Here is an 18662-nt window from a genome sequence, read left to right on the forward strand (position 1 = left end):
AATGACATACATAATGACATAGCAGAGGAGATTTTCTCACTGTCAGATCTGTCTAGTCTGGGATTAGGTGCTTGATCGGTTACCACTCTCCTCGTCAGCCATCTCTTACACATCAGCAGAATCATTTGATCCAACTTTTGCAGGACTGAATCACCAAGGAAGACAATTAAAAAAATGCATATTATTTGGGAAATGCCTCAGAGGTTTCACCTCAGAAAACACAGGTAACACAATTTCCTATAAAAAGTTGCCTTTTTGGTAACTTTTGTTTTTTAACTGCCTTCGAGTGGCAATCCTTTGAATGAAACATCTCCAAGACTCCCTGCCCTCCACTACTCTGTTTAGTTACTGCAAATTCATACCTGCTACCTCCTTAATAGAGTCCATCCTCTCTTTCTACTTTCCTCCAACCTTCCAAACATTATTGTTTTTTCCAGTGAGTTGTGCCTTCTCATGATGTGCCCAAAGTATGATAGCCTCAGATTTCTGGATTGATCTGCTCTAGGACCCATTTGTTTGTCTTTTTGGCTGTCCACAGAATCCTCAGAAGTCTTCTCCATCACCACATCTCAAATGAATTGACTTTCTTCCCATTTTATTAATTGCTCAGCTCCCATATCAATACATGGCAACAGGTAATAGAATGGCTTGTATGATTCTAACATTTGTGCTCAGTTGTATATCTTTGCATTTTAGGATCTTTTCTTGTTCTTTCATAGCCACTCTCCCTATTCTTAATCTTCTTCTGATTTCCTGGCTGCAGCCTCCATTCCTATCAATGTTTGATCCCAGGTATGAGGACTCTTTTACTATTCTAGTTCTTCATTGTCTAGGTTTAATTTATGTAAATTCTCCATGGGCATTTTTTCCCTTTATGTTCAACAGTAAGTCTGTCTTTGCACTTTCTTCCTTGATCTTCCCTAACAATTATTCCAAGTCTGTGAGGTTTTCTGCTAGAATTATTGTCATCTGCATATCTTAGATTGTTGATATTCCTTCCTCCTATTTTCACTCCTCCTCCTTCTGTCTCCAAGCCTGCTTTTCTTACAATATGTTCTGCATATAGGTTGAACAGCTAGGGTGAAAGGATTCCACCTTGTCTTACCCCTTTGCCAACTGGGAACCATTCTGCTTCTCTGTGTTCTGTTCTGACAGTGGCCTCTTGAAGGACAGAGTTGAGTGTGCTTCCAACTCCCTTCAATTAGCCTGCTGGTCTGGAGGATGCTATTCTGTTGCCATGTTGCAGTAATCCTCACCTGCCAACCTAGATGGTTTCTGTATCTAGAATGAAGAGGATATAATTTGTCCTTTTCCTCTGTAGGATGAGCCATGGTACCCATGGCTTAAAACAGAGCTATGTAACCTTCCTGCATCTGTGAGGATGTTTGGGAGTTTGTGAAAGTGTTGTTGAAACTGTCACAAAAATCACAAACTGGCTGCCAATGTGATTGAGCAATCTCACTGACTACTCCAACAGTGCATCTGTTTCACAGAATGGCAAACTAGTAATGCTAAAACAATGTAATTCTTTGAATATGAAGTTTTCCCCTGGATGTCCTACTGTTTTTCACTGGATGTTCTACTGTTTTTCTCTGCCCCATTGGTTTCTCCTCTCATGGCATCCTTCTCATTGGCTTTCCTACCCTCTTGATCCTTGCTCTGCTCCTGCCAGTTTCCAAAAAGTACCAGGCACACATTTTTTTTTTTTTTGGCCCCTTCTGTTTGGGCTGGTTGGAAAACAGAAGAGCCCAGCTCTTTATCTAGTAGATCCCTTCCCTTTCCTCTGAAGAATGCTCTCAACTCACGTGGGACTCAAAGGTAGTCCTGGAAAGGCAGAGGAGAGATGTGGGGAGGTCAAAGCCCTATTATTTCCTTCTCTCTCTCTCTCTCTCTCTCATTTATCCATCTAATGCCCCTTTCCTAGTGTGGGACTCATGGTGGCTTACAAAGGTTAAAACAAATGCAGCTTTAAAATTCACATAATACAGGAGCCTGTGGAAGATAGCACTGATGGGGTCAATGCCACTGACCTCCAGCTTAAATGGTGACACACAGAAATGTTTTCCTATCTGTTGGTTTTAAGCGAGTGACCAACAATACCATATCTATTCAGTCCAACCCAGTTTACTGGGAATACAGAAAACCACGTATGTGATTAATAAGAGAAGTATGCTATCCAAAACACTTGATGCTTTTAAAACTGTGAATTGTAATTTGGTAGAAAGATGCTTAATTAATATTTATCCATCTGACCCATTAATTATTAATAGTCTTATTAATGCATTATAATGCTCATAATAGTATGACATTATTTTAATGTGAAACATCATCAAGGCTCTTCCTGAACACAGGGCTTTTAAAGATAAAAAATATGTTGCAATAATTATGCATAAATAAAGCAGCCAAAATGTAAACCAAAGATTAATCCCTATGGGGACAAGTTACCTTTTATATCCTGGCCATATGTAACACAGCTTTAATAGTCCTTTCTTCTTTCAAAGTGCCTTTAGGGCAGGAAAGTAGCAGAAAGGAGGGCAGTGCTTGACCCTTACCTCATATGATTCTCTCATTTATTCAAAACATTTTACAGCTTGAAAGCAAAGTAAATAGCTTATATAATGATGCTAAAGCCAAACAAAACTTAAATCTCCTAAATGTTAGTTTTCCCACCCTACCACCTCACTATGTTCTTTAACTGAAGTATCCTAGAGTTAGATTTGAGAAGTAAAAGTAGGTCAAGAACACTGGTGTTGGCAAATGCAGCTAGTTGAGAAAAGAATAAGAGGGAAAGGAACTGGCATGATCCCTGTTGTGTCTTGCTCTGGGATAGCAGCTGTATAGGAGTGTTTGAAGAGGGGCATGGCACACCTGCTACTCAAATGGTTGGGGGCCAATTTGGTTTCAGGGGCCAGTTTGGTGATCTGGGTTTGGACCCAATTCATCATTTGACTGCTCAGAACATGATCCAAGTTGGTTGCTCCAAATTTGAGGGCGAATCTACACCACTGACATCACCAGGCTTGGAGATACCCAATGCAAGAGGGCTCCAGAGAGGGGAGTGGCAGTGGGAGGAGGACCCCACCAGGGTATCATCCCTTTTGTGAGGTGTCACCTGATGTGGTTCGCACTGCTTGCACCAGTGACGCTACTGGCCTACGCCAGGTACAAGCCTCCAAATAGACACTCTACTATTCTGCCCCCGGAGCCACCCTGGAGTTCCCCTATCACCTGGGCACTCTGCAGTGACATCATTTAGATGTCCACATGTGTCACTGCTGTGTTGCTTTGCACCGCCATCAATAGCACACAATAGCTTGATCTTTGGTTAGAAACAAGGTGCCCAGCTCTACCCTTTACAATTGATCACATGGCTGGGTACCTCATTTCTGACCTCAGATCAAGTGGTGGTGGTGAGGAGGGAAAAACCTTTCCTGTCACTGTTCTGGGCTGGTAATTGGCCCAGACATTGTGGAAAATGGTGGTAAGAAACACCAGAATTTCCACAAAATCTGGAGCAAACAGCGACATTTTAAAATCCATTTTAAGGCTGATATAACGTGGGTTCAGTGCTGATAGGGCTCTGTGTTGCCTGGAATGATTGCACCAGATTTGGGGATAAGGCCCGAGTTCTCTGGGCAGCTCACTGTGAAAGTAAGGGAAGGCCGTTTTATTTGGCCCACACTGAAAAGTCCTGAATCAAAGGTGTGGTACAGCCACCCCTTTGCACCACGTATTGGGGTCAGGTCAGATTCACTGGTAGCCCAGAGGCCCCAATCCAGCACTTTTTGGGACTACGGAGAAGTGGCAAAATGCTGCTTCTCCATGGTCCCAAAAAGGGGTGTCCTTGGGGCTTCATGCCCCAGGACACCCTAACAGGTGCAGACATGGGAGAAAGGGGCTGCCCAGCTTCTTTCTCCCTGGCATCGTTCCCACAGCCGTTTAGTTGCTGCGGGAATGAGGCGGCACCCAAAAGGAGCTTCATTTCGGAGCTCTTTCCCACACCTTTCCCAGGTTGCCATAAGTGGCCTGGGGAGGCGCGGAGACGTCACGCACACGCTGTGCCATTTGGACGCAACGCATGCATGACATCATCATGGGAAGCTGCCATGATTATGCCGCCATCACGTTCTAGGGTTGTGGGGCGTGCGCACGCTCCGCCCTGAGGCAACCCTAGCACGTGATGAGGGTCATTCAGGTCTCGTCTGTACCAGGCCAATGTTCCACTGGAATAAATTCTTGGTCATCCAGCTTTTCCTTATTCTGACCTTTGGAAATGAAGTCCTGAAAAACTTCATTGGAACAAGGTAGCATTGGGCTTTAAAACTTCCATGTCTTTTAGAACTTGTTTTTGGAGCTTTACGTCTAGATAAAGGTCAACAACAGAACTTGATTACAAACCTTGAATTTACATATTGTTAAACAGTTACTATTATTCTCTGTTTTCACTGGTGAATAAACTATCATTTTCCATGTCAGGAATGGGGAATATGTGCCCCTTCAAATGTTGCTAGGTTCCAAGTCCTATATTTCCTCACTATTGTCTATACTGGCTCAGAAAGATAGGAATTGCTGCAAAACATCTGGAATGCCCATATATTCCCCATTCCTGTTCTATACCCATGTAGTCTTCTGGATGACATACCTACAACCCAGAATAGGTATGCACTGTTTTGGATATTATATTATACATCGGATCATTATTTCATTTTGTTTGTATTTTAGACCCATTTATATAGCCTATTTTAGATATCAAAACACCCTCTGTGTCTACATGACTGTGTTCATTCCAGGTCTTTATTCCTTTGGAGGATGAGTTCTATCTTGCTAGCTAAGATCAGGCTTTTTAGCAAAACATATGTATGGTAATTATACAGTCTTGCGCAAACATCTAGGCAGTGTTACTCACAAACTGTGGACTACAACTTCCTGAGCTATTAAGCCTGGATACCCACCAGATATTAATCTTATATCACAAGGAATGGTAAAAAGAGAAGGGGTCTAAAGGTCTTTAATACACCTATCCTTCTAATTCAACCATTCCCTTCAGGCATGTCCCTTCAAAACATCTCTTACCATATATTCTACCTGATGCATGAGATAGTCACAATATCATTAGTCACTCAATTAATCTATACACGTGGAAGTGTTTTTTCTGTCTGTTATGCTATATTAATTTATATAATTGATCAGAAGCACCAAACCTGGCCTGAAAGCCTTTTCAGTATTTATGATATTGTAAGCAAGACTTTTGACATTGTAAATATTGTTTATGGTCATGGCATTGTTGCAACTATCACAAATCCTTCCCAATCTCAGAAGCCAGAAGTGGCTTCAATTGGTATTCACATTTATGGTCATGGCATCACTGCAATGATCACATACTACCCCCACCCTGCAATCCTAGAAGGCAGGAAGCTACATGAAGCAGTATTTATGGTCATTTATTATAATTTATATAGAACTGTAGATTTGCACAGTGCTGTACATAAAAACAATAAATATAAAAGAGTAAACCTGCCTATGGCGTACAATCTAAGAAATGATAGGATAATACAAACAAAACACATAACAATACAGGAAATGGTTCAATAAAACAGGCAACAAAAAGAACATCAGATAGCAAGTGACAATCATGCAATGTCTGGGAACGCTTCTCTGAACAGGATGGTCTTCAACTCCGTTTTGAAGCTGGTTATAGAATAAGAGGCATTGTTGCAGTTATCACAAATCACCACCACCACCACCCCTAATCCTAGAAGGCAGGCAGCTGCACCAACTAGTACTCACACTTATGGTCATGCTTCTAGGGACACTCTAGACCTTGTTTTCTACATGGGGGCAGGATGGTGGATATCTGAGGAGCTTTCTACTGCTCTGTTGTCATGAACAGATCAATTTCTGGTAAGGTTTAGAGTAGTTGGGGCTCAGAACCTCATCAGGGGTGGTGGACCCATTAAGATGGTCCACCCCAGGAGGCTTATGGAGGCGGACAGATTCCTGATGGCTCTTAGAGAGTTTCCTGCTCCCTTGGCAGGTAATCCTGTTGAAACCCTGGTTGATCTCTGGAATGGGGAATGATCAGGATAGTTGAATTATCAGGACAGTTGACACGATTACTTTCAAGTGTTCCATTTCATGGAATGGAACTAAACCAGCCCCTTGGTTTTCCAAGGAACTGACAGCAGTGAATGAACAAGTTGGAGACTAAAGTGGCAGAAAACTCAGAATGAGTACAACCAAAAACAGGCTATCATCTGAAGGCTTGTGGTGGAGCAATAAAGGCAGCAAAAATGGTTTTCTTGCTAAAACCACTGGAGCTGCACAGAACAGCTCAATAGAGCTGTTTCAAATGGCCAAGGATCTGTTATGATCTGGTCCAGAGGAGAATGTAAATCACTTAACAGTTCGTTGTGAAGAATTTGCCCACCATTTTGCAGATAAAATCCATTGGATTTCCTCTGACTTAGATGCCAGAGTTGATACAGTTCTGCTGGATGTAACCTTGGCCCCTTCTTGTCTAGTATTGTTGGATATTTTCCTGGAGTGGACAGGATGCTTGGAGAAGTAAGAGTCATCCGATGTGTATTAGACCCTTGCCCTTCATGGCTAATTACGCCAGAGGAGGACTGGCCGAGTGGGTAAGGGGAGTGATTAATGCCTCTTTACAGCAAGGCATGGTCCCAACACACCTGAAGAAGGCTGTGGTAAGACCTTTTTTGAAAAAAATTTCCCTGGATCCTATAGTACTAGATAACTATAATCTGGTCTCCAACATCCCATTTTTGGACAAGTGACATGTACATGTGGTGGCTTCTCAACCCCAGGGGTTCCTGGATGAGGTGGATTATCTTGATCCATTTCAGTCTGGTTTCAGACCTGGTAATGGAACAGAGACACCACTGGTTGCCTTGGTGGATGACCTGCATAGGAAACTGGACAACATTCCTCTGTCCAGTGTCCTTCAGGTAAACTCTGCAAACTGTGCAGCAGAAAGTCCCAACATTCATTCAGGCTGCCTAGAACTATATAGAACTTTTGATCCTCTGGAAAGTTAATTCCTCTGTTTTCCAGCTCAACAAACAGAGTCCTGATTTTGTCTAGATGATCCTTGACATCATCGCCGACTTTCAGTTTGGTATTGTACAGTCTTTTGGTTAAAATAATCTAAGGCACACAAGAATCTCTCAGGTAAACACCCCTTAAACTTGCCCAGCATTCTAATGCTGTGGTCATACTTTTCACATACACTAGCTGATTTGGCTCTGATGACAATATTATTGTAGCTCTCACCTTCTTATCAGCTTGTTGTTGATTATCACTTCTCAGTTGTCCAGAGGATTTTCTATAGTCCCACAAATTCTCTCTAATTAGAAAAATTTATGTCATAACGGACCATGCATGGTAATTGGAGCCATTTAATTTCTCAAAACTTAAAGTTCCTGTGTTGCCAGCCATGTATACAGGCTATTCCAAAACACTTCCACAGAAACAAAAACAAACAAAAGATTTGTGAACTATTGAAAGTTGTTCTGTCTTCAGTGAAAAGATAACAATCAGGCAAAAGTAAAGCAAAACAAGCCAAATACCACCTGCCTGCCTGCTTTTTGCAAAAGCACAGAGAAAAACAAAATGAAAAACTTCTGTGGGACAGTTTTTTCTGGAACCCAGGTCACTCCAGCAGCACAATACCAGCCTGTACTGGGGTATACTGGCCGAAACTGGGCCCATAACCACTTGTTGGCAAGGACAAGTCTACCCAAACGCAACCAAAACTATATTGTAGCAGAGTTCAAAAACAAAAAAAAACACCCAGCTATTGGTACTAGCAATGTACTGTCCACTTTTCACACTCAAAAGAAACATTCACAGATGTAGTTGATTCATCCAAAGTTCTGGAGGCTTTATCTTCAGTTGCAATGTGTACAATATTATACAATATATAAACACACTGACTCTCCAACAACTTCCAAACAACTAATCTACATGCTCCAAATCAACTCAAGTAACTTGCATGCAACCACTCTCTTGGTCCACTTATATAGCAGGGTGGTCATTAATCACTGCCACACAGCATGATGCAACCTTGCTGTAACCTTACACCATGCCATATGCTCCTGACTCAGCAGTCTGTGGCAGTCCCATGGAATATTCATTCCATGTCATTCCATGTCATCTATCACTCAAAATATTTTTCTGTTGTTAAAGGCATAATTACTCTGACAAGGGAGTGTGTCCCTTTGGTTCTGCTGGATGCTTCAGTGGCTTTTGATACCACTGACCTTGGTATCCTTTTGAGCCACCTTTTTGCGATGGGGCTTGGAGATATTGTTCTACAGTGGCTTCATTCTTTCCTGGAGGGTGGTGCTGGGGAATTCCTCTGGAGAGGTTCTCTGCTCTGTTCCACTACCTTTTCAAGCTTGCTTGGTAACAACAAGGTGGCTGCTTCCAGCAGCAGGGTAAAACATTTTTGTACGGCTGAGCCTTCACAGACAGTTGAGGTTAGGCTCATAATATTGTGTGGCACTGGGTTTTGATGTTTCAAGGATATGTATGTAGTTTTATTATATTTTTAAATGTATTTTAGTATTTTTAACTATTTTAATGTGTAATGTTTTTAAGCTCTTTTATTTTTTTTATTCCATTTTATTCTTTTAATAAGTGATGTTTTAATATTGTACTAGTTTAATTCTATTTTAATGTTCACGTTTGTATATTTTTAATTGTACTGTTCTTTTTTTTAAAAGCTATTTTGTGTCCCAATTGGGGTGGGGGAGCAGGATATAAACAAACTTAATCATCAACAACAACAACAACAACAACAACAACAATGTGTTTGCGCGCGTGCGCAAAAGGTCAAGAAATTAATCCAGTAGTACCTTTGTATTTGGTCACCACTGCTGAGTTCATGCTATGAGGTTCTTGGAAAGTGACAGTGAGTGATGTACTACTTGTTACCATGAGGCAGATGTTGGATGGTGCCTCTGGGACTCCTGGGAACAAAGAGAAAATATTGTATCTCATGCAGAACAAATGCCTTTCAAACAGTGCCCTGGCTTATCAAAGAAGCAAGTCAAAACCCTGGAGCTAGTTATGGTGAGCTTTGATTTAAAGATGTTTGTATTTGTCTTTTGAACACTAACAAGGAGTCCTTGCTCATGAAATCTGATATTCTTTTCTCTGGTGGCTTCATCTGTTTTGGTTAATGGCAGCACCTCTATCTTCCAACATGTAAGTCAGGGGGCAGATAAGAAACAGAAGAGCTCATTAATTTATTTCAGTTTCAGTCCACATTATTGTTAAATAAGCAATCTTATCCATCTTAAATAATACTTTCTCCTTGTGAAAAAGGGGTTATTGGTTGTGTTACTCATTTGTCTATTCAGATGTCCTTATTCATGCCATTGAGACTTTCTCCCAGGTAACTATATATAGGACTGCAGATTTAGTTTGCTTCAAATGCAGCAACTGAAATATATTTGGTTGGGGGGGGGGGACCAGAAAATTATATTCCTCCTTTTCCAGGAATGATTGATGATTTCACTGAATCTGTCACGGGCACTAGCAACAGACATTAAATGGTTTGGAGGAGGATCAGAAATATAGAAATGAATTGAAATGATGAACTCAAGAAAATGATGATCTAACAGTAGTTTGTAATAGTGGCTTTGAGGGTTAATGAAACCACAGTATTCTGGTACAGATAGCATCGCAAATAGTGGTATGAGGAAACCAGAAAACTCTACATTAAGGTGAACAAGAAAGGAAAAGAGGGAACACTTTAGGTTATTTTTAATTCCTGTTAATTCCTAACACCAGTGGATGTGAAAAGACAGAGAAAGGAACTTTACAGAAATGTCATAAAAGAACAGTAAATTAATAAAAGATTAAATGTTTTAATCGATCTATCATTTGCTTTTTAGCTGATTAAGTATTAATTAACCTACTACATGTAAATGTGGACATTACTAAAACCTCAGTACCAAACTTCTGGCTCAAATAGAGAAGGAAGACCCTGTGAAGACCGGCAGTTTGGGCCAGGTTGGAGTGGACTCGGGCTGTAGCATCTGCATGACACATGCCCCAGATACATTCCCAGGGTGGTGTAATGCCATGTGCCACACCACACGGCACAGCGTGCAGCATCACAGCCCTCCTCTGGTACTGCATCCACACAACGCAGTGCCAAAGGAGTGGCGTAAAGCTGTAGTACCATGGCTATCATGCCGTTTGGCTCCTTTTTATGCCTTGCAAAGGCCAGATCTGGGCTGCAGTGTGTGGTTGCCACGGCCCTGGTGTGGCTGTAAAAGGGGCGACTGTCTGCACAGCCCCAAAGTGTGATATTTAATCAATCATACCCCAGTCATTGTTAGAAGGAAGCAAGAAATTAGGAGATTTATAACACAGTCATCCCTCACCATTTGTGCCCTTGACATTCACAGTTTCAATCATTCACGAGGTCAAGGCCACTGCCATGTGCAGGTGCACTCCTCCTCCTCCCTCCCAGGCTTTTTCTCTTCAAGGAAAAAAGCCCAGGATGGAGAGATTAGCCAGGAAGAGTGTGCATGCCAACCCTACCCCTTTCCAGGACTGAGAGCTGCCTGGTTCCCAAGGTGGCTCTCCATCCTGGAAAGGGGCAGACAATTGGTCCCCCAAGCTTCCTCCCCCTGGGAGGCTTCTGCCCTCAGCTTGGCTTTGGAGGAGGAGGCTGGAGCCCCTCAGCTGAAGGAGCCAGCACAGGGTCTTGGGTCTTGGAACCTCTGCTCTCAATCTCAAACCTTGACTCTGGGGTTCCAGTCTCCGCTTCCAAAGCTAAGCCCAGGGAAGCATTGCAGGGGGAGGAAAGAGGGAAGGAAGGGAGGGAAGAGGGAGGTCTTGTCCCATTGTCCCTAATGGCAGAACAGCTACTTGCACACATCTCCATTGGAGCCAATGGGACTTGAGTATTAATTAATTTTGATATCCGTGGGAGGGTCTGAAATGGATCCCTGCAAATCCGGAGGGATGACTGTAACTATGTCTGTACCAGTTCATATTACTGATCCTCCTAGTACTGTCTACTCAAGGTTGTCAGTGTACAAAACATGAAGCTGAAGTTTAGGCAAGTTTTTTTTTCTAACAGTAGCAGTGAATCTGATGAAGCTGACTGCAGTAGATGTGAAATGTTAGGCAGCTGGGTTTCAGGGAAAGATTAGCTCCTCTTTATTTCAGCAAAATAGACTTTAAAAATTATATTTATTTATTTATGAAAAACATCTCTTCACAGCTCACCAGAACTCCTAACATAATGACCAACAGATAAAATGATATGAAACACTCTCTAAAAATAGATCAAAACAATTTCTAAAACAACAACAACAACAAAAAACCCAGCTTTTTAATTGGGACAATTGAAACAGTCCCAAAATAACTGCAGAGGCCTGACCACTATTGGTAATCCCAAACAGAGTAGACCCATTGAATCAATTTTAGAATGGTGAGTCAGCACTCAAGTAAATCCCATTGATTTGAGATTACTAATAGGACTGAATCCAGATGTTTCTGTACGATTATGGAAAATGGCTACCTACTAGCTCCAAAAAAAAGTCAATTGTATAAGATTCTTGAATCTTGCCATTCTCTTTGTTTTACGTTTGTTCTAATTGCTCTATCTGCTCCTCTTTTTTTTCACCTATATAATTAAAGTTAACTGCTCAACATGAATGCTACTGAAGAATAATTGCAAATTACTGTGCTATAAACTTCAAAGCTATTCTTCTAGTTAGTTTGTGTCATGCATGCATTTTACCACAGTTTGTCCTTACTGGAATGTTCATAGCCTGATTGCATGCGTTTGTAGAGCCGGTATCTCCATTCCCAGGCTTTCAGTTGCTTCTCTTTCTCACAGCTGTCTGTACCAAGACCTTCACTCATTACGTGTGCAGACAGGTCACCCACTCGCTGCTGAGCTTCTTCAACTAAGTTGTTCAGGTGGATTGACCTGCTTTCCATATCAACAACTGTGAGGGAAAAGGCAGGGTATTAAATGCTAGAAAGTTGCTGAGGAGAATCTTGAATTTCATCAGTTTTCAGGGCAAGATGGAAATGAAGCCCACATATTGGCTAGTTGCATTAACAAACCATTGACTGATACAGCTGTGATGCAAGTAATGAATTCTAGACTCTTCTGTGAATGTGCTCCTCCTCCGCAACACCCCCCCCCCCGCAAAAAAAAAACCCCTAGAGAACACTCCTAAGGACTGAAGCGCAGCTTTGGCACAACTTCTAGACTCTTAGTACGCATGCATCATTTAAACAGCATACCTCCAAAGTGACTCGAAGCAGCTTTATTTTGGCCTGTCTGTATGGGGCCTTAGTCAGTTTTAAAAGATGATTGATAAATACATAGATGTTAAGTCTATAAGTGGCTAATAATAACGCAGGGACATATGCAACTTCCAAATTCAGAAACATGAACAATCAGTGCTGGGGAGAAAATGATCTAATATTCATCCTCTCTAGAGGCTTCTAGTTAAACACAGTGGGACTAGTGCTGCCAAAGCAGAGCTTTTTAAGTTCTTAAGCAACAAGCCAAGTATGGCACCCAACAAGGGCCCCCACAAATTCAGCTACCTGCCCAGTGCTAAGGACATTAAGTGGCCGTCAACAGCCAGGCAAGCCGCAACACATGGTTAGGGCCCTGGGTCATACATAGTGTAGATCTGATCTATGGGAAGATAGGCATCACTTTTAAAATACTGTCCCCACCACCACCACCACCACCACCATATGAGGTGATTCTGCTGAATCAGCCCAGGCTTTGGCACTGTGGTGAATCAATGATGTGACCTCTTAAACAAGTCCAAACTCGTCCCATAATTCTGCATCCTAAAATTCTTGGCATTCATTTTAACACATTCCTATTTTGCCTTTTGGTGCAACTTCTAAAACAGATTATAGCCACAATGAAAACCATGGCTACAAAAAAGTTAAGCAACACAAATGACAACAGTTTGAAAGTTCCTGAAACCAGAGAGGGAAACACCAGTGGCACAATCAAACAACAAGAGCAAAGCAGTATAATAGCTTAGCCACAACTGCCCAAAAGAATTGGACCATTTAGAACTACAATTAGCCCTCTGTTTCCACGGATTCTTTATCCACGGAATCAACCATCCATGGCTTGAAAATGTTCAAAAAATTATAAATTCCCAAAAGCAAATCTTACTTTTGCCATTTTATATAAGGGACACCATTTTAGTATGTCTTTGTATTTAATGGAACTTGACCATCCATGGATACTGGTATCCACAGGGGGTCCTGGAACCAAGCCCCAGTGGATACCAAAGGCCCACTTGGTTAAGGCCCCAAGTTAACAGTTCTAAAGTAATACTATAAAATTAGGTCATCCCAATGAAATAGGCCTCTTGTTGGCTGCCATCTAACCTGGGGACACCTGTCGATTATTTCAAAGCATGGGCAGCAAAATGTGGGAGAAGATCACAGGTGAAAGGCACATCATATTATCCTTAGGGGCAGTACAGACCTCCCCGAAACGGCGGGCTGAAGTCACCCATTTTAACGGTGGAAGGACACCGCAGCCACCAAACCACGCAGCATCCCTCCACAGTAAAAAGAACCCGGTTCTTCCAGGTTCTTTTTGTGGCATGTTGCGTACATCCTGAGTGCACCGTTGGCACTCACTGGCAACGCACAGCAACATGCAGATGTTGTGCAGCGGCGGTGTCATCATGGCGGCGCCCATGTGGACAGGACACTGCCATGATGCCGCTGCCCGTACAGACTAGGGTTCCAGAGTGTGCAGTTGCAATGTGCTCTGGAACCCTAGTTTCGGCACCGGCATGCTGCTTTTGGCCAGTGTGTCTCAAGCCTTAGATATATTGTCTATCCTCTAATGTTTCCTCCCACCATCAATTCTTTGATTCCTTTCTTCAACTTGGAACCTGCATACACCTATTGTGAAACAGTCTTTTTATCGCACTGCATGTGATGTTTCAGCAAACTGGGGAAAATGTAGCCCTCCAGACACTGACATACTTTGTACTGAATGCTGCTTCATAGAGTTAATCCCCTGTGATTCAAAATAGTGATTTACAGAGAGCAGTCCATTAGGGCAGAATAACATTTCACAGAAATTTAAAATGTAGGCCTAAGTCCAGTTGCTAGCCATGACTACAATAGACACAGTATAATATGCATGCGTATTGAGTTCCCCTTAACTCAGTGTGCCTACTCAAGCTGTGACTTGGACTAGCAATTAGATTTAGTATTTGATTGGATTTAATTGTGACTAACCATTGGATTAAAATTGTCACATTTGCAAACTTTGTTTTAAATTTTTGATTTTTTACTAGTACTTAAATAATAACAATAACTGAATCTGTGGCATTGCTGATTATTTTGACACAGAATTACTAAATATCAGCTTTCAGTATGATACTTTATTTATTTCAAACCCATCAACACCTTGAATTTTAGACACATTTAATTCCTTTAAAATACTGAAAAGAGGAGAAATTGCTCAAACTATACTCAGCCCTCTGAGTGAATTTAGATTTAGATTTATCACAAGTACAGGCAGAAACATTATGAAATGAGCTGTTCCGGATGACAAAGTGGTGAAAATATAGCCCTCCAGATGATACTGGACTAAAACTACTACCAGCATAGCCATTAGTAAATGATGTTGGGAGTTGTAGTTCTTAAAGTAGATTCTACTAAGTTCAGTTCAAATAGTAAAAGCTTCCGTCCTTATTTTAATATAAGCCCAGGTCTCAAATCAAGGCTAATCACATGCAAGATCTGAAGCCATGTACAGTACATGCAGCCTCCATTTTAGTCTAAATTCAGCTGATTAAAATGATCTGAATTGAGTAGAACTAAAAGTGGAGCTAAATAAGCCCCTCTTGAGTATATGTGCACAGGGTTATGCTGCGAATAGAGTCCTCTGATGCCAAATAGTCACTTGTCACCATTGAAACCATGGCAGACCATTTGGAAGCTGTCATGTACGCCTAAATTGTTTGCCTCATTTTTTCCACAGCAAACTAGTGAAATACATAAGAATGTCTTGTAGAGATGAAGGTGGGAGGCAGGAATTTAAAATAAATCCAACAATCCTGTGTATTTCTGATCAGAAATCCCATTGAGTTCAGTGGGATTTCCTCTTACAGCTAAGCAATGAAGAATCAAAGAATTATGGAAGCAAATCAGGGGGGGGGGGGAGTGATTGCAGTGGTCCCATTTCATCAGCAGGTTAGCCACCCATGGATTGGAGCTCCCACAGATTGCTCCACCCCATATTGGTCAATGGAAGTGCATGCACACAGCTGTGCTGACATGGACATGCACATGTCACCTCCTATTTAGCATCAGAGGCTTGAGCTCCCACTTTTTCCCCATCTGGAGGGTGGGTGGGTGGTGGTCCAGAATCAAAACCACACAAATGGGATGGTCCCACTATATGTAAGGATAGAGCTACTTGTTCTTGTTGGTTGCCTTTGAGTCATTTCTGTCTTGTGATGACCCCAAGGTTATGTTTTTATGCTAGTTACTCATAAATCATAATTCTCGTATATCACGGAATATAATGGTAATACTTGCGACATAAACAACTAGCAAAATTAAAATTAAAATTGTACATTTAAATTACAATTAGAGATGTGAAGATGTGAATAAAACATTCCATATTTTTTTTCCTTTTTTCATTCCTCCCCCCCAATTTTTCCTGTTTTTTTCCTCCCTCCCCCCCCCCCCCGTTTTTTTCTGGGCCTTCACATCTCTACTTGCAATACCATACACACAGACTAAATATATTTATGTGTGCATTGTTTCATGTGGTTAGTGAAAACATGATAAAATGTGATGTTTTGAAAGAAAATTTGAAAAGAACACACACACACACACACAATTTTGTTTTAAATTACAAGTTAATTTAATTAAAATTTTAATTTTTTAAAACCTGGGGCCTCTTTTTTCTCTTCCCACAGAGCCTTGTCCCACTCACACCATCTCTTCAGTGTTTCAAAGGGACGCTGATGAACACCACAGGCCATTTCTGCCAAAAGGCAGTTGTTTGGGGAATATTGGCCTGCACCCCTCACACCTTCTAGTATGGCCCCTGCCTCTGAGACTGGGTGTGTGACTTTTCATGATCTCCATGACTAAACAGGGATTTGAACCTTGGTCTCCCAGTGCACTAGTCAACCCTATCATGGAGTTTTCTTAGCAAGTTGCATCAGAGGTGGTTTGCCATTGCCTTCCTCTGAGGCTGAGACAGTGTGACTTGCCAAAGACCTCCCAGTAGGATTCATGTCCAAGTGAGTTTCTTCAAAGAAAGTTTGCCATTTCCTTCCTCTGAGGCTCAGAGAGTGTGACTTGCCCAAGGTCTCCCAGTGGGTTTCATGGCCATGAGAATTTCTTCAGAGGAGCTTTGCCATTGCCTTCCTCTGAGGCTCAGAGTATGTGACTTTCCCAAGGGTTTCATTGCCAAGCTGAGATTTGAGCTCTGGTATCCATAGTCGCATGCTCAAACCACTGGCTCTCTTTGTTCTTGTTCTGGCACTGTGCCTTCTGTGCTTTATTATGCTTATTGTTGTTGTTGTTTTGTGCCTCCAAGTCGTATCCAACATATGGGCCCAGAGCACCCTCCCTCCCTTCTGACTGCCGGTTCCTGGCGACCCTGAGGTGAAACTATCACAGGGCAAGCTTCATCAGAGGGGGTTATTCATTACTATCCTCTGAGGCTGAAAGTATGTGACTTGTATGAGTGGTGCCTTCAAGTCGTTTCTGACGTATGGTGACCCTAAAGTGAACCTATCATGGAGTTTTCTTGGCAAGTTTCATCAGAGATGGATTTGCTATTGCTAACCTGAGGCTGAGAGAGTATGCCTTGGGTCTTCCCCCCAGAAGTCCCACCCGCAGAAGGCAGAGGTCCTGCCCCCAGAGGTCCTGCCCCTGCTACCTGATGACACCCGGTGTGGGAATGCCACTGAGCTTGGGCACCTGGTCTCTAAAAGGTTCACCATCACTGCACTATACTATGCAGGCTCTCACTCCATGAGCCTATTTGTCTTCAAATTACTGCATTTTTTAAAAAAACTGAGTTACTCTTTCTTGGCAGTTCTAGTTTAGCTATCTAATGGGTATGTAATCGGCCTCTTTCACACAGTTTGTAATACTTTGATAGCACTTTAATTGCCATGGAATCCTGGAATTTTTAGTTGCATGAAATATTTCGAATACTTAGCCATAGAGCATCTCTAATACCTCTGATGAAACTGCAAATCCCCCAGGATCCCATAAGACTGAGCCATGGCCAGAAACGTGGAATCAAAGTGCTAGCACTGTGTAGTGTGAAAGAGAGTCATGGCTGTTTACACCCCAAATTCAACTGCTGGAGGAAGAAAGGGAAGGAAATAAGCAGCATCTATTGGTGAGTTCTGTTCCCTGTTCAGTGAGGACATGCATGCAGGGCTGGCCGTTATGCCAGACTGAAAAGCCACATTTTTACAAACATAGTGATATGTATGGTATTTTAAAATGGAAATTAAGTGGTTATACATTCATATTCTCTGTGTTCATAGGCATGTTGGTATTAATGACAGGAAATGAATACTAATTTATGATTGCCCTCACATGCCATCAGCCTGCATTTATTTACAGATGAAGTCAATGAAAAATTAGTTTAGCCTTTTTTAAAAAAAAAACACTGCTATTTAGAACACTCAAGGCTGTGTTTTCCTGTAGATTTGTCATGCCTAATGAATGTTGCTTCAGCCGTCAATCATGTATTCCAAACCCTGTCACCCTTGGGTTCCCCCCCCCCCCCCGTCACGAACCATCACAGAAATATAAACAAATAAATACAAAACTACACAACTGTTTTCATTGAGCAGCCATACTATACAAGAGGGGAGAAAAACCCCTGGGGAAATTTAAAGGAGGCCAGGATAAATGATAATGTAAGTGCTGTGGACATAGCAGAGCTATAAAGGTGCACCGATTCTGAAGGCCCAGCAAAAAAGTCGTGGCGGCAGAGAGAAATAGACACCCTCACATACACACGCAGCCCAGTGGAAAAAAATCGGCAATATTAGTAGCCTCAAGGTGCAATTTCCTGGAGCTCAGAGATTGACAGGTCACTACTAAATGTTGTTAATTTAACTAACTCCAAATTAATGGCAGAGTCTGCTGGGTCTGAACCCCTGAAAACACAGTTTCATTATGGCCTTGCTGGGAAAGGCCTAAATATAGGCATTGACAGTTTCGAGCAAAATCCGTAGGCTTCAGTGTATTTTTAGCCACAGGTAAGGCGTCAGAATTTGTGTCATGGCTTAAAGCGTGATTAATGGACTCGGCAAATCATTTGCTCTGCTCTTGCAAACAAACAAACAACGAGGGGGGAAAATGCAGTGAGACAGTCCTATGAAAGAAGACAAAGGGCAGTTTCATAACCCACTCTAAGCACTCTCAGTGTATTAGTCTACTGCTGATATTGGACAGGGCTTGGCTTTCGTTGAAGCCAGCATGGCACAACACACACAGCCACACACACATGCACACACAAAATACAAGGATTCAATTTGTTGCTGGCTGTCAATTTTTAACCTCCCAACTAGAGCTCAACTGAATTCACTTGGTTTTCATTAGGATCGTGCAAAAGC

The 18662-nt window shown here is 42.0% G+C and overlaps 1 protein-coding gene across 1 annotated transcript in view; it reads right to left on the reverse strand.

The window, feature by feature from the left end:
• Nucleotides 1-18662, reverse strand: part of ANKFN1 (ankyrin repeat and fibronectin type III domain containing 1) — a 155212-nt gene that overhangs the window by 99639 nt on the left and 36911 nt on the right. Inside the window, exons 4-5 of the mRNA XM_089508231.1 lie at nucleotides 11802-11996; nucleotides 8877-8990 (exon numbers count right to left, since the gene is read on the reverse strand). Coding sequence (XP_089364357.1) covers nucleotides 8877-8990; nucleotides 11802-11996 — 309 coding nt within the window. The remainder of the gene's footprint in view (nucleotides 1-8876; nucleotides 8991-11801; nucleotides 11997-18662) is intronic.

The sequence above is a fragment of the Sceloporus occidentalis genome, unplaced genomic scaffold, assembly GCF_023333645.1.
Source record: "Sceloporus occidentalis isolate IW3139 unplaced genomic scaffold, rSceOcc1.0.p SCAF_1, whole genome shotgun sequence".
Lineage (NCBI taxonomy): Eukaryota > Metazoa > Chordata > Lepidosauria > Squamata > Phrynosomatidae > Sceloporus > Sceloporus occidentalis.